The sequence below is a fragment of the Lemur catta genome, chromosome 1 (assembly GCF_020740605.2).
Source record: "Lemur catta isolate mLemCat1 chromosome 1, mLemCat1.pri, whole genome shotgun sequence".
In the NCBI taxonomy this organism is placed as follows: domain Eukaryota; kingdom Metazoa; phylum Chordata; class Mammalia; order Primates; family Lemuridae; genus Lemur; species Lemur catta.
The window spans coordinates 188,254,588-188,268,883 of NC_059128.1; the positions used below are offsets into that span (position 1 = coordinate 188,254,588).

Sequence of the window (14,296 nt, forward strand, 5' to 3'; positions counted from 1 at the left end):
AGGCTGCTGTTCCCGCAAGACCATAGTATTATAAAAATGAGACTTTCCATGCCTACCTACCCTGGATATGGTCCCTCTATGTTTCTTTCCCCTTTAATAACATGTGTAACTACTTCCTTAATGCTCATGTTCTCCTAGACTGTAAGACCGTAAGAATAGGGACCATGTCTAGTGTTTTCACCATTTTATCTTCCATGCTTTGCATCATTCCTGCCACAGAGAAGGCATTAACTATATTTGTAGTAGGAGTGAATAACAATGAATTAGTGATGGATTCTGAATACCAATGGCACAGAGTAAACAGAGTGTTTCCTTGCCCTTCAGCAGCCAGGCTGAGCAACGACAAAACTATCTTGGGCCGATGACACCACCCAGTGGCCATGTAGGAATGTATCTGATCTATGTTTTCCCTACTACCTGGTTATTCCTTTCTAAAGAGGAGAAATACACTTGTGATCGATCCTCAGGGATCTCTCCAGCACAATTTGTTTCTTATCTTTTCTTTTCTTTATCATCACCACAATCCTGGTCTTTCCTACCTGGCCTATTTGAATCACCTTCTAACCAGTTCCCTTCACTCTCCTTGTTCACTCCATCCTTAAACACCACATTTGTCATATTTCCCTGCTCCAAATGCTTTGTTTTCCTGTAGCAATGTTTTTCACACTATAGATCATAATCCACTGATGGTTTGTTAAGTCAATTTGGTGAATCACCACTGGCCTTTTTTAAAAAATCTAAAAACTAATAAAAAGGCAAAGTACATCACATGTAGTTGGGGAAATAGTGTTTCTTGAAATTTGTTAAAAACACACACACAGAAACACATACACACACAACATTTACTACATGCTATGCATTGGATTGGGATGTAAAATATATTACTTATGAAAACCACAATCAGCAGCATTAAGTCTAATAATACTGATATTATAATTCTCCAACTAGTATCTTCTCGTGCAGAGAGCAGTAAGACATGAGTTTTAATGTGGTTTTTCCTGTATATAAAATTGAACATAATCTTGCTGAGCTTCATATTTTTCAGCTATACAATGGGGAAAGTAATAATTTACAGAAGTTACTATGAAAATTAAATAATATAACAAATGCAAAATGTCTATTACAATGTTTCATACACATTGTGACCAAACTTATTTCCCTTTATCCAAACTTATTTCCCTTTATCCTTCTACTTTTTCATCCACTTCAACCAGATCACTGTCTTTATTTTCTAAAAATAGCCCTTGAGTTTTTTTTACCTCAACTCCTGTCTTCGTCACATATATTATCCTTTACTGTCAACTTACCTACTTCTTGTTCTTTCTTTCAAAATCCAGCCCAAGTGCTACCTTCTCCATGAAGCCCTCCTTGACTATTGTTAGCACTGAGTAAGAGTCCTATAAGCTCATTGGAAGCAGTGACTAGTTATCTACAGTCCTCTGCCTTTCTCCAGGTCAGAGATTCATACTCTATTCACAGTAAGAGCTCTGAAACAGCTTACTGAACAAAGGGAGGAAAGGTTCAATGACAGTGGCACCACTGCGTATAAATGAAGTCTTCTCTACAACTTACTAGTTGGCCAGTATCATGGGATTTATAACCATCTCTTTATGTCAAATATTCTGCTTTCCTTTTCTCTTAGAGAAAATGATTTTCATGCCTTAGCTATGAAAGTCGAGGTGAGGACAGCAAAAGGACAGTGAAGGTAAAAGTCAAAAGCAATGTTTTCTTTCTACAGTATGGTTATATAACCATCACCTATCAATAACCACTTTTAGGTCTCTATTCATAAATTAAAATGAACATTATTGCATATATATCTGCTTTTTCAGATGAATATAAATTAGCAGTCTTATTGTTATAAATATTAAATTTCTGGATTGGTTTATACTGAGACATTATTTCTGTTTCTAGTCATCAGCTGGCCATGGATGTGGAGAATAATATTGAAAAATATCCCCTCAATCTACAGCCCTTGGAGTCAAAGGTGAAAATGTAAGTTATTTCAAAGTTTACACTAAGCAATTAGTTTTACAATTCTCATTTTGTGAGCTTCTGAATAAATCTAGAACTTTGGGGTACGAGAATTACATATTTTACATTTATGAGCTGCACATTATTTCCTCCCTTTTTAAAGCAGCAACAAAGCTGCTTTGGACACACAGCACCATCTGCTGGATAGTTCGGGGAATTATTTGTTTGCCATCTCTTCACCACGTCTTGGTTTTTGCCTTTTCAGGTTGAGTGCAATTCTTGAATTTCCACTAGCATTTTCTACTGTCTTTCATGTTAGTGACTTTGTTAATTCTATCTTAGAACAACTTTGGTGTTTCTACCTCAGGCCATCTTTTTATTAAATACAAATACACACATCTTTTCTTTTTTTTAACCCTCTTCCTTTCTTCTTATTTCTGTTCTAACTTTTGTCCAATTATTTTGGAAAAATGTTTCTTCTTTTCTTTCTTTCTCACCTCCTACCCTTATCTTTCTTATTCTCTCTTAATAAACCCAAATGTGAGCCTACTTCCCCCACTATAAATGGCCATTATATTAAAATAGTGCTAACAACTCAATATTAATAAAAAATGAAAGTAACAAGATCCAAAGTGAGACAGGCTCTATTATAGAACAAAATATCAACCTTTTAAAACCATTTTAAGTAGAGAAGGGGTCTACCAAATCACCTTGGAAGCAATTTCAAAATATTCAAGACTATTTTCTGTGCTCCTTCCCCATTCTATGTTCCCTCAGGGGTGCCTTTAAGGAACGCCAGTGAAGGTGTATATCAGCTCTCTCTCTCTCTCTCTCTCTCTCTCACACACACACACACACACACACACACTCAGCTTAACACTCCGAGAAACATGTATCTGAGAATTTAAACATGTCTGGGCTTGACCAGAATCACTGATCATTTGCAAAAAAAACCCAAGAAGGAATCTTTTAGGAAAAAAAGTCACAATTAAGAAGAGCAGCTTGAGGCATACAACTTTGAAGAAAAATAATTCTTTGCTGGATTTAGGAATTGAAACAGAAATTACACAGATATATAATATCTTACTGGATAAAAGTAAATATTAATACACACCCCCATAAATCTATGTTAAACTTAGTCATCAGTAAAAAGCTTGCTTCTTCATGAACATGTAGGGCTGCCTCTTAAGATAAAGTCCAAACAAGGTTTCTGAACCAGTGGGGTCCCCTGTTAGGAAGCTGTGTCACACTTACTAAATGCATAACAAATCAGGTTATCAAATCATTTTATGTAAGCAGTTTGTCAGCCTCACTACATGAGTCATTAGTTTGCAAACATATTTATCATTAGGAATTTTCTCATTATGATAAGGTCCTATTAAATGAAAAAGTGCTGGACAGGAAAGTTTGTGTATGAAAAATGAAAAATTTGAGTGTTTACTTTTACTGCTGAAGTTAGGAAACGTCCTTGGTCTTTTTGAGTTTCTATCATCTTTGTTATGTAGAGGCAGAGGGGAAGATGCTAGGAGGAGGAGGAGGCAAAGAAAAAATCTTTGTGCCTGGGATTCCAGCCAACTCAGAGAGCCTGAGTTTTATAATTTTATGTTTGCTGATTTGATGGAGGAGTCTCAGCTCAATGTGGAACAAACAGAATGGTTTGTATCTCTTCTAATAACACTGAACCCCATTTCTACTCACTGGAGAGGGATGAAATAAAGAAATATTAATCTTCCCCATTAATAGAATTTGAGTCCCACTGGAGAATTTAGTCTGGTTCAGTGACTTCTGTCTAATCTGATTATTAAATTCTTAACTCTCCTGGAGGGTTGAGCACCTCCTCCTTACACATGAGACCTTTTCTGCTGCTGTGTTGTCTTTTCCCTTCTCTCCCCTCTCCTCTTTCTGCCCCTCCTTCTCTCCTCCTTCCTCTCCTTTCCTCTGTTGGTGTCAGTTCTCCTGCTCCCCATGTGATGAACACCGGAGCTGCCCCAGGTTTCCCATCAGTGGCAAACACTTTCACTCTCAGACAGTTGTTTGCTTTTAAATAGCTCTAAGTCTTAGGACTCAGAACAAAGGGGTCTTTGAGTCTCCCCTAGGCCCCCTCCCAATGATGTAGGCTACACCCCCACATTGGGATTTGCCCCTGGCTTTGCTGGAGCTGTGTTCCATGACCAGTCCAGTAGTGCCTTCCCATGGCCAGTCTTGGCATCCTCAGTGGGGAATCTTAGGATATGCTTGTTCCTACTTCCCAAGGGAAGTTTGTTAGACCTGCAGAGCATTGGGTAGGAAAGAAGGGCCCTCATCCGAGGTTCCAGGGTCACCCTTCACCATCACAGGCTTTCTTTAGGGCTGTCTGATTCCTGTTGGTGGAGACCAAGTGAATGTCTACCTCCTGCCAGAGGTAGAGTGAAGAAAGGGCCACTACACCATAAAATCTGCTGTTCTGAAGATTCTCCTCTCCCCTCACTGCTGAGAAGAGAGTTGTAGGTTTCAATACAGGGTTTTTGGACAGTCCAGCACCAGCAAGCCCTGAGGGCTGAGGGAGCACGGCAGGTACCTTGGCAGGCCAATTTCTGAATGTGAAAGATAAGGCAAGATGAGAACAGTTCTCAGGTGTGGGCTGCCTCCACCATGTACCTGCACAGGTGGGAACCCGAGGATGGGAGAAGGACAGGCAGCAAAGGATCTCAAATGGCTATTTATACTCAGTACAACATGAAAAGGAAAGAATTTATGAGGAAGCATAACCCTGCATGTGGCAGTGCAAAGTGTTAGTGGAAGGAAGCAGAGGCCTGCCGGAAAGTGCGGCTCAGTGAGAGAGAGAGAGAGTATGTGTGTGTAGGGATATAGAATTTAGAGGAAGTATCAGAAAAGGTACATTACCTGGTTCATGAATGTGACTGTTAAGAAGTAATTCTGAGTTTCATACTTGGAGGATGGAAGTACCGCATCAAAGCGGCAAAAGCAATCAAGATCGCACAGCTATTAATGAAAAGGCGTTTGGGGAGCTGAAAGGCAGGTTTTCTGAAGATCAAGCAAAGGCATGTGTCTCAAGTCAGAAAATTTAGTGAAAGCGAAAGTAATAGTGAACCAAAACAAAGGCTCTCTGCACAACTCTAAGACTGAAGATGAGCGTGTTCTTAAGAGCCAAGGCTGGAACAAGACGTGGGGATGGAGGTGCAGGTGGAGGAGCGCGGGTTACCGAGAAGTTCACTGCAAAGGAAGGAGCAGGCGCCCAGATCCCACCAAGCCCCTGCCCTTCCTGTTGCCATCACACTTTTCCTGTTGTAGGAAGATCCCAAACAGATGTTCCCAAGACAAAACCTCATTTAAAAGTTGTTCATTAACTGCATACAATCCCTTTCCTTATGTTTTAACAATACATTTATTTTGTGATGAAAAATAGAGATGTATTGAATGCAAATCCTCTTTTAAAAGTTTGCTCATTAAATATGTTCAATTCCTTTCCTAAATTTTTATTAACGTATTTGATTTTGTGATGAAACAACATTTAGATTCTGTAAAGGAGAGAAGAATTTTAAAGATATTTCTCAATAAAGCCTTATTAAATTGCATTTGTCTGAGAGCAATGCTTTAGTCAAAAGTTTAGTTAAGAGAAGATATAAGAGGAGAGTGGCTGAGAGCATAGAGTTTGAAATTTGAGCAACCTAGGTTTAAATCTTAGCTTTGCTTGCTACCCGCTGTGTGACCTTGGGAACACTGATGACCTCTCTGGGCCTCAGCTGCACTCCTCTGTAAAATGAGAACATTAACATGTCTTATAGGATTGTAGTGAGCTTTCAGTGAGAGAATCCAAGAAAATCATTTAGCTTTGTGTATCTTTACCAAACATATTTTTATGTAACTTGGGCTAATAAAATAGTGCCACTAAGGATCCATAGGAATGTAGTATATCATATCAATGTATATGATTTGCACATTACATTACAATATATGAAACTGTTTGATATGTCCTTTTCTTAAGTAATTATAATAATTTACCTAGCACCTCTATTTGTCAAGCTTGGGGCTAAGTGACTTACATACATTATCCTTGACTTCTTGCAAGAATGACAAAGAAATTATCGTTATTCCGATTTTGTGGAGAAGCAGAAATATAGCCCAATGTGTTTAGTATTTTGCCTAAGGCTACAGCTAAGGAGGTGTAAACCAAGTAAGAACCTCTATCACCCTAAACACACTGCTTCATGAGGTAAAAATTTTTCTTCTTTGAGCTATTTCTCGCATACAATGTTAGAAGAACACATTTGTTAATCACCTACTTACCATATTCCCAGAAGTGTGGAGTGCTCACTGCCCCCAAGGGTTTGAAAATCTATTAGGGGAAGAGGACTTATTGGAAAAGAGTCAGTTTGATTGGCCTAACCAGATACTCTTCTTTGTGAATGTTTAATATTAACCATCTCAGAGCTACTATTCTCTTTTATAGACTTAATGACCCCTGTGTGCATTGTTTCTGAAGTGCCTTCTCAGTCCTCAGAAAGAAAAGAGTGTTATGGATCCAGGACTCAAGTTGCTCATTTTCTCATCTGTGAGGGAGTTGAGGGTCCTTGAAAGTCAAGGTGGTCTTAGGTATTGGTGAAGAGATCTGCAGAAATATCTGGGAGAGCACAAGTCCATGATGCACAGGAAGTATCATCAGTCAAAGTAGGGAGTGAAGTCAAACATTACAAACTGATAAGATAGAGTGGAAGGAAAGCAGGCTAGAGTTATGGGGCTTTTCCTGTGGAAAACCTGCCTTTTCTTTATTTGGGCAAGTTTGTATCAGGACACAGGGTTTGGGTAGACACCAAATAATGAAAACATGACATATCTGTTAGGATAGCTTTTTGCTGCACGTAGAAAACTTAACAAACGAGCTTAAACACAAAGGAGTTTCACTTAACTCACTTAAAATCAGTATGTGACAAGCCAAAGCCTCCATCTTGCTTCTCTGTTTCTGGCTTTTGATGCCCCATGAGGAGGGAGCACAATGTGATGGGCAGATGGGGACCTGGTCCAAGTGCTTAGGATGATGGTTAGTTCCCATCTTGTTCCCTGAAACTTAACCAAGACCCTTGGTTGTAAGTAACAGAAATTCAGCTCAAACTAATGTATATGTTAGAAAAGATTCTGTTGGATCACATAACAGAAACACCCATGGGCTAATGTACTTCAAGCACAGTAAACCCAGGTGGTCAGGTGAGGTTGTCAGGCATTTTGTCTTTCTTCTTCTGTAAGCTCTGCTCTCCACGATGTCTTCATTTCTCACACGGGCTCTCCCAACATCACGACAAAGCGACCACTGACAGTTCTAGGCTTACATCCTACCCAATGAAACACTCCAGATGAAAGAGAGGGCCTCTTTCTCAGCAATTTCAGTAAAATGTCCAGGGTAGTCTTTAATAGGCCTGGCTTGAGCTCTCTAGTTGGTCAGCCCAGGTACACGGGCCACCCTCTATGGTGGTGGGGTAGGATCTGCCTCATCCAAAGCTCACAGACTTAGAGTTAGTAAGTCCCCAAAGGAAAATGGGTTCTGGAATAAACCAAAAGAGAAATTAATGTTGAGCAGGCAAAATCTACCACTGTGATAATAATAGTGACTTCCTCACAGCCCACTTGTGGTAAGGATTGAGCGGGAGAATAAACACAAAAAGGGCTATATGTATATTAGCTACTGTTTCCAAAATACACAGACTTGATGTGTCCTTTTATGGAGTCCTCTTTTGACCATCCCCAAATTCAGCCTACTTAGAGTGCAGTGTATTTTGAAAATTTTATAATTACTTAGTAACATTTAAGAAATTGTAACTTTCTCATAAAAATCTAGATTTCTGGCTATTCTTGACAACAATCAACAATGCCAAGTCAGGGTTCCTCCTCACTGCCCAGCCTGCCCCCAACCTGGCCCCAGGCAGCTTCTGATTCTCCTCCGCTCTTCTCTGGGATCCTCCTGCCTCCTGCCTGATGCCCTCACCTCCATGTCTTTGCCCAGAGATCTTTGTTCTTCTTCCCTGTCAATCTAAATACCACGCATGCTTCAAGGCCTAATTAAAATACCAAGACTGCCCCAAACCTTCTCTAGGTGCCCAGCTCTCTGAGAGCTCTCTCTTTGACTCTTCTGTGTAAGGACAACTATTGGCAGCCAGGGCTGCACAGGCTGTGAATCCCCAAAGTGGCTGTGAGTGCACAAGGGAGCCATCTGCACCATAAAACACAAGGGATATATAGAAGGGCAGGCAGATTTTGCCATCCCTGATGTGAGAGAAGGTAGATAGGAATTGATCTAGTAGAAAAATTATTGAAAAATGTATTTATCATCTGTTTAGAAGAAAACTCCTATACTTTATTTGTAATTCAAAATATAGGAACACACAAAATGTGCTTTCTTACTCTAGCAAACCTTTAAAGAATTATATTGATAGCATTGCTTGGTTTCAAAAATAAAAATGTCAAGGTAGTCTGTAATTTACTCTGCAGCCATAAAGGAGACTTGTGAGTAGGAATTATTGTAAAGCTAGGATGAGAAGGCTGAAAAGTGATTCCTTATGACTGAGAGCCAAGGTGCTTCTACATTTTAATTTCCTCTTACAGTAAAATAGCATTTGGAGATGGTATTAAGAGAGCATAATAGAAGAATTTAATATTTGAAGGTTATGTCATAGTTGTGGCCAAAGTCAGTAAATAGTGGGTGACGTAAACACTTTTCTGTGGTACAGAGAGTAAAACAGCATGGTTCCACCATTAAAAAAAAAAAAAAAAAGCAATGTAGCAATTTAGGGTAATAGCCTCGTATGACATGACCAGCCTGTCATTTTTAGCCCCTAGCGCTATTTTAAACACGTGTCCCGCGTGTCAACCAGTCCTTAAAAGTGTAATTATGAAAGACAAGTAGTACATAGGAAATATTTATATCATATCATGGTAAGTTTTTAGAAGAATAAATAGCGTAATAGGCTTTCAACTAATTAAAGTTGTTTTCATATAAGTGCACAATGACTATACGTTAAATATTCAAATATAAAATAGCTCTTATATTTAGAAAATCAGTGAGTGTAGAAGTGTTTTAATATTCATTTAAAAATATTTAATATTGTCATCTCTTATCAATTAAAAAAGAAAAAATATCCACTAGGAAAAAAAAAACATCGTCTTCTTAATATATGACTTAAGGAAAAATGATATGCCACTTTTCAGATTCCACAAAACTAGAAGGGAAAAGGGGTTGCTTACATGCAAATTCACCTTTGTAAACCTCTCACCTCTATTTTGCCCAACATTGTTTGGTTTTCTTTTTTTTTTTTTTTTTTTAAAGGTGTCACACCGCCCCCTGGTGTTTAACACGCTACAATGTAATGTTTCAAATGGCCACTACATTTTCTGTTTTCTAAATAATGAAGGTGATTTAAAAAAGGGGTGGGGGGAGGTAGCACAGTCTTATAAACATGTGAGTGTTCTATGGATTGTTAATATTTTCTAATTTTGTAACTGCCTTTAAAATGTTACATGTTTTAAGCCCTTGATGGGCAGGTTTTCAGACGTTAGGGTCCTTCAGGTGGCAGAACGTGTCAGCTGGGCTCTGGGGTACCCCAAGCACCTCAGATAATGTGGAAATCACTGACAGCTTCTAAAAGTTCTAAAAGCTCTAAAAGCTCCCTAATAAAACAGGTTCTGAAGTAGCAACAAGACTACCAAGCTTGGGCAGGTAATTTTCTTTCTTTCAGATTCTGCCTAAAATTTTTAAATCAAAGAAAAACAGATAAATAAGAATGTATTTTGAGCAAGCATTACATAATTAAATGGTGACAAAATAGAATAATAAATCTGACTAAAGCATGGTCAGACCCTGCTTTAGTGGGGCTTGAAGTATATGCAATTTGGAGGGTCCTTGAAAATCCTAAAAAATATCTTACTTTTGCAATTATATACAAATCATGAAAAGCCCCTCACAACGGTCTTTTTGGAAAAGGCTCCTGGCCTCCACCTAAGAGCCCCTAAAGCTTAAATTTCTTAGCTTCAGGGACCTGGCCTCTGACCCAAAGGTATTGTTTTCCCTGTAGCTTCAGGACTTTTCCTTGAGCATTATAATTCCCAGAGCCTGAATAAATTAGGGAAAACATACAGATTCATTATTGTGGTAGCATTTTTATATTCTTTATATCCTGTGACTACTGAGAATTGATCGTCTTTAAACTATTCCAGTCAAATGAAAATAAATCAGTTTGTTTATATAGAAACAACTTTAATGACCTAGGTTGTATGTGGAAGAATTACAGAAGATCAGCTGCTTCCAAGAGTCTGGAAGACATAGTGATGGAACTAATGCAACTATTTTAAACTATTTTAAAAGGCTGAATCCTGACAGTTGGTCTGCATGTCCAGCTAAGTCCCAGGAGAGGTTAGATTGTGTTCACTGACCACTGTGAAAACTTAGATGTTAATCTCACATATGAGAAGCCAGTCTGTGGGGGAAAAATGACTTAGTTTATGCTAATAAGAGATTTCTATTATTCAAAGCAGAAGATGACTTTTTCTAATACCAATCACAGGAAATAAGGAACTTCTTTAGGTGAAATCTCAAGTAGCCACATAATCACATGTTATGTTAATTCTCTGTCCATTTCTTTATTTTTTGCATGTTACATGTTTCCTTCCACAGTATGTAAAACGCATACACAAACCACAGTGCTCTTTCATGTCTTGTTCTCAGAGCAAGGCCACTGCATTGGCCATGCATACGGCACTGGACAGCATCGCAGACATCCCTCACTTTGAGGACTATGCCGATGGCCCCTCTGGAGCTGTGTACAGATGACAGAGTCCCTGTCTAGAGCCTAGGGCTGACCCTGGCACAAAATGGTCCCTCCCCAGTGATACACTTAAGGAATGAATAACGAATAGTCCATTTAGTATTCTCATTTGAAATATAAGGTGAGAAATTGAAAGATTTTTGTCCCGTAAATCAAAGTACATTTATGTGTGCAAACTAGTTTGACTTTGATGAATTTTTCTGACTAAGTTGACTCTTTTAGGCTGATTTAGCCCAGTCAAGCCTGTGAAAGTCAAACTAGTAATATAGGCTCAGTGGCTGAGATGGAGTCAGAGTTCAGGTCTTCTTATTTCCTGCATGGCATTCTGTGTCACACTTTCCCCTGCCTCCAAAGCCAATCCCTCAGGCCCCTTGTGCTTTTCTGAGTCTGTGGGCTGTGACCTGGGAGTGACAGTGTGTGTGCTGGGTTTTTGTTTGTTTGTTTGTTTTTAGCATTCAGCGGGCATGGCGTGAGTACCTGCAGCGGCAGGACCCCCTGGAGAAGAGGAGCCCATCCCCACCCTCCGTCTCAGAAAAGCTGAGCAGCTCCGTTTCCATGAACACCTTTTCTGACAGCAGCACACCCGTGAGTGTCGCATTTCTGTTTTCATGGCCTGGCTTGCCACTCCTGCTGATAACCTGGGCTTTGTTTCCAAGAGAGAAATCCTGGGATGTCAGCAGATGGTTTGTGACAGTGAGAATCTACTTTGCTTAGTTGCTACACAGGAACCCATGGTGAGGGCTTTGACACCTCAAAACAAAGACACAATTCATAAACACAAAGTGAATTTTATTAAGTCTGGAGAAAACGGATTGCATTTCAAATCTACCTAAACTCATTTGTGTATTCTCCTTTCTCTATTACAAAGGTGTTTTTTTCTTTTCTTATAACAGCATGTGTTTTTTTGTTGTTGTCTTTGTTTTTAGTATGTGCCTCTGGTAGCATTGTGTGGTGCTAATATGATAGAAGATTAGCTTGATTTTAAGGACCAGAAAGAGAACTTTTACAGGAAGAATTGAAAGCAGTCAAAGACTCACAGGTTGTAACTCAAATGCCTATGGGGGCCAGGTAAGTAACCCTCAGGACTGATGCGGCTGCGTTATGCCTATGGAGAGCACAGGCCGCACCTGGAGGGCAGCACACCTGGCTCCTTGAAGTGTGTCGCTATGTGGCGATACGGGGCAGACATTGCAAAATGCAGCTTTCTTTCTTCAGGAGAGGCCAGAAATCTATGTTTTTAAGGAATCAATAAGAAAATTTAAAAGGTAAACAGACCATGCCTACAGACCACAATCAGCCTATGGGCCACCAGCTTAAGAGCTCTGGGGTACATGGTGAAGGAGTAAAGGAATCTGCTGAAAGTTTTATTTTTAAAAAGCACCAAGTGTGAGGAAATCCATGGTCAGGAACTTACAAATGAGAGTTTTGTGGATTTAACCATAGCGATCATTTATAGCCAGTCATTGAAATGCTGAAAAGTTGGAAAGAGAAATGAAGTAATTATACATGCATATTATTTAAAAAATATCCTCCTATACTACTTGGTTATCATGTTTATTCAGTTGTAACAAGGTTTCCCAATACTCAAAACAAGGTTCACATTGGGATCAAGCTAAAGTTGCTTTATTTGAAATATTTTCAGATGATTGCATTGCATATTCTTTAATGAATGGTTGTATCCAAATACTGGATTTTAAAGAGAGGAAATAAGCTGAGTTTATATATAGTGTTTAGAGTATATAGAGTTTATATATAGTTTATATAGTGGTGCAAATAAAAGTGGCAGAATATCTATTTTTAACTGACAGCAGAAATTGAACATTTAGTGAATCTTGACTTCGTAAGACAATTTTTGGGGGAGATGGCTTGTCCCAATTGACCTCACTATCACTAGAGGGCACTCGTGAACCACCCTGGAAAATGCCAGGGCTTCGAGTTTGCATATATCCCACGATTTGTTGAGTAAAAAAGAAAGTGAAAATTGAGTGTTTAGGATGCCTTTGCTGCAAATGCCAATAGAAAGTGAAAATTACATGACTTTGAAGATTTGATTTCAATGATGGAAACTCAATGTTAAAAATCACTTTGTGAGTGAAAGGTTTATATTTACTGCCTTTGTGCCTTCTCACAACCCCAATTTAGGACAATTACCAACCGCTGTTGAGTCCAGTGATGTCTAATGGTTTTAATGTCGTTTTAGGTTGCTTAACCTTTGGTTTGATTGAAATCCTAGAAGTATGTATGTTTGCTTTCCATTTATGCTGCTGCACCACTTTGACTCTGGCACCTCAAGTGTTTTGCGCGTGAGTGCGTGTTCTTCCCAGCTCATGAGTCATCAGGCTCGTTTATATCTTTTCATAGCTTCACTAACAGTTTTACCTTATTTAATTTAACTTAGTCTCCAGGTCCCTTGATTTTTTTAGTAGAGATTTCCTCCCCTCAAATGTCCCTACCCATTTGGTTTCCCATAAGGTCTGTCAGCCTGAATTGGGAGTGGCATCTTGCAGCCCATGTCACCATGTCACCACTCTTTAGCTCTGTGCTCATGGGACAAGGAAGACTCTATTCAGGGTGTGAAAGTCTGTCTCACCCCTGATTGCCTATAAAAGATGAGGATCAAAGCAGATTTTCAAAAGCATTATTGGAATTTACCATCAGAAAGCAAGCAGACCGTGCCCAGAATTCTAACAGAAGTTATTGATTATAATAATGATTTAAATATTGATGATGACAATGATGTAGCACTAAATGTACAAAATAAAATATGAAAACAAAGAGGTTAGGATGTTCCCAAGTCTCTGGTTTGTCAGGTAGGTAAAATACCCAAGTCATAATTTAAAAAAAATTCTGCCTAGTTGTTTGAAGTTGGTACAGCTAGCTAGCTAAGCTTGTTTTATCTCCTGTGATCATCGGTTTGCTAAGGCCCCTTTGGGGAAGATTTACCCTTATATCTCTCAGGAGTTGCAGCAACCTGGGGACAAGCTGCCCAATGAAATGAAGGTGATTCTACTCCACCTTGGCCAGCCTTCCAGACCCACTGGTTTCATAATACTCTCAGGGAGCCCCAGGCAGGAAGATCTGGTTTTCTTAACCTCCAATGAGTGGACTTCAAGTTTATGGAGGGAATACAATGAACCCTGGCTCGCATTGACTAACTAAGCCTGTCTTAAAGAATTGAGTTTCCTCTAACAACCAGTGAGTCCATTTGGAACTTCAATGTTAAAACCTTCAGTCCAAGTCAAATGCTCTCAGTAAGGTGACTGTCAGGGGAGTTCTCCAGGTCCTGACTCCTGCTTGATTTTTCTAGGTTGTTGAAGCTCAGCCTTCTTTCTCTGGATTTGATCTATTGTTGTTGCTACCTAGAGCATTTTCTATCTTCTCAAGTCTGATCAACTGCCTGTCTTGTCCCAAGTCCCTGCCTTTCCTTTACTAACCTCTAACACAGCCTTGACTGGAGGCTAACATGCCCTCACCTTGCCCCTGGGCCTTGCCAGCTGCTCCCTCCTCTCATG

At 39.4% G+C, this 14,296-nt stretch overlaps 1 protein-coding gene across 1 annotated transcript in view; it reads left to right on the forward strand.

Annotated features, from left to right (window-relative positions):
* Positions 1 to 13,885, forward strand: part of IQCJ (IQ motif containing J) — a 29,587-nt gene extending 15,702 nt beyond the window's left edge. The window contains 4 exon segments of the mRNA XM_045562563.1: positions 1,915 to 1,995; positions 11,237 to 11,368; positions 13,697 to 13,830; positions 13,833 to 13,885. Coding sequence (XP_045418519.1) covers positions 1,915 to 1,995; positions 11,237 to 11,368; positions 13,697 to 13,830; positions 13,833 to 13,885 — 400 coding nt within the window.
* The last annotated feature ends 411 nt before the right edge of the window (positions 13,886 to 14,296 follow it).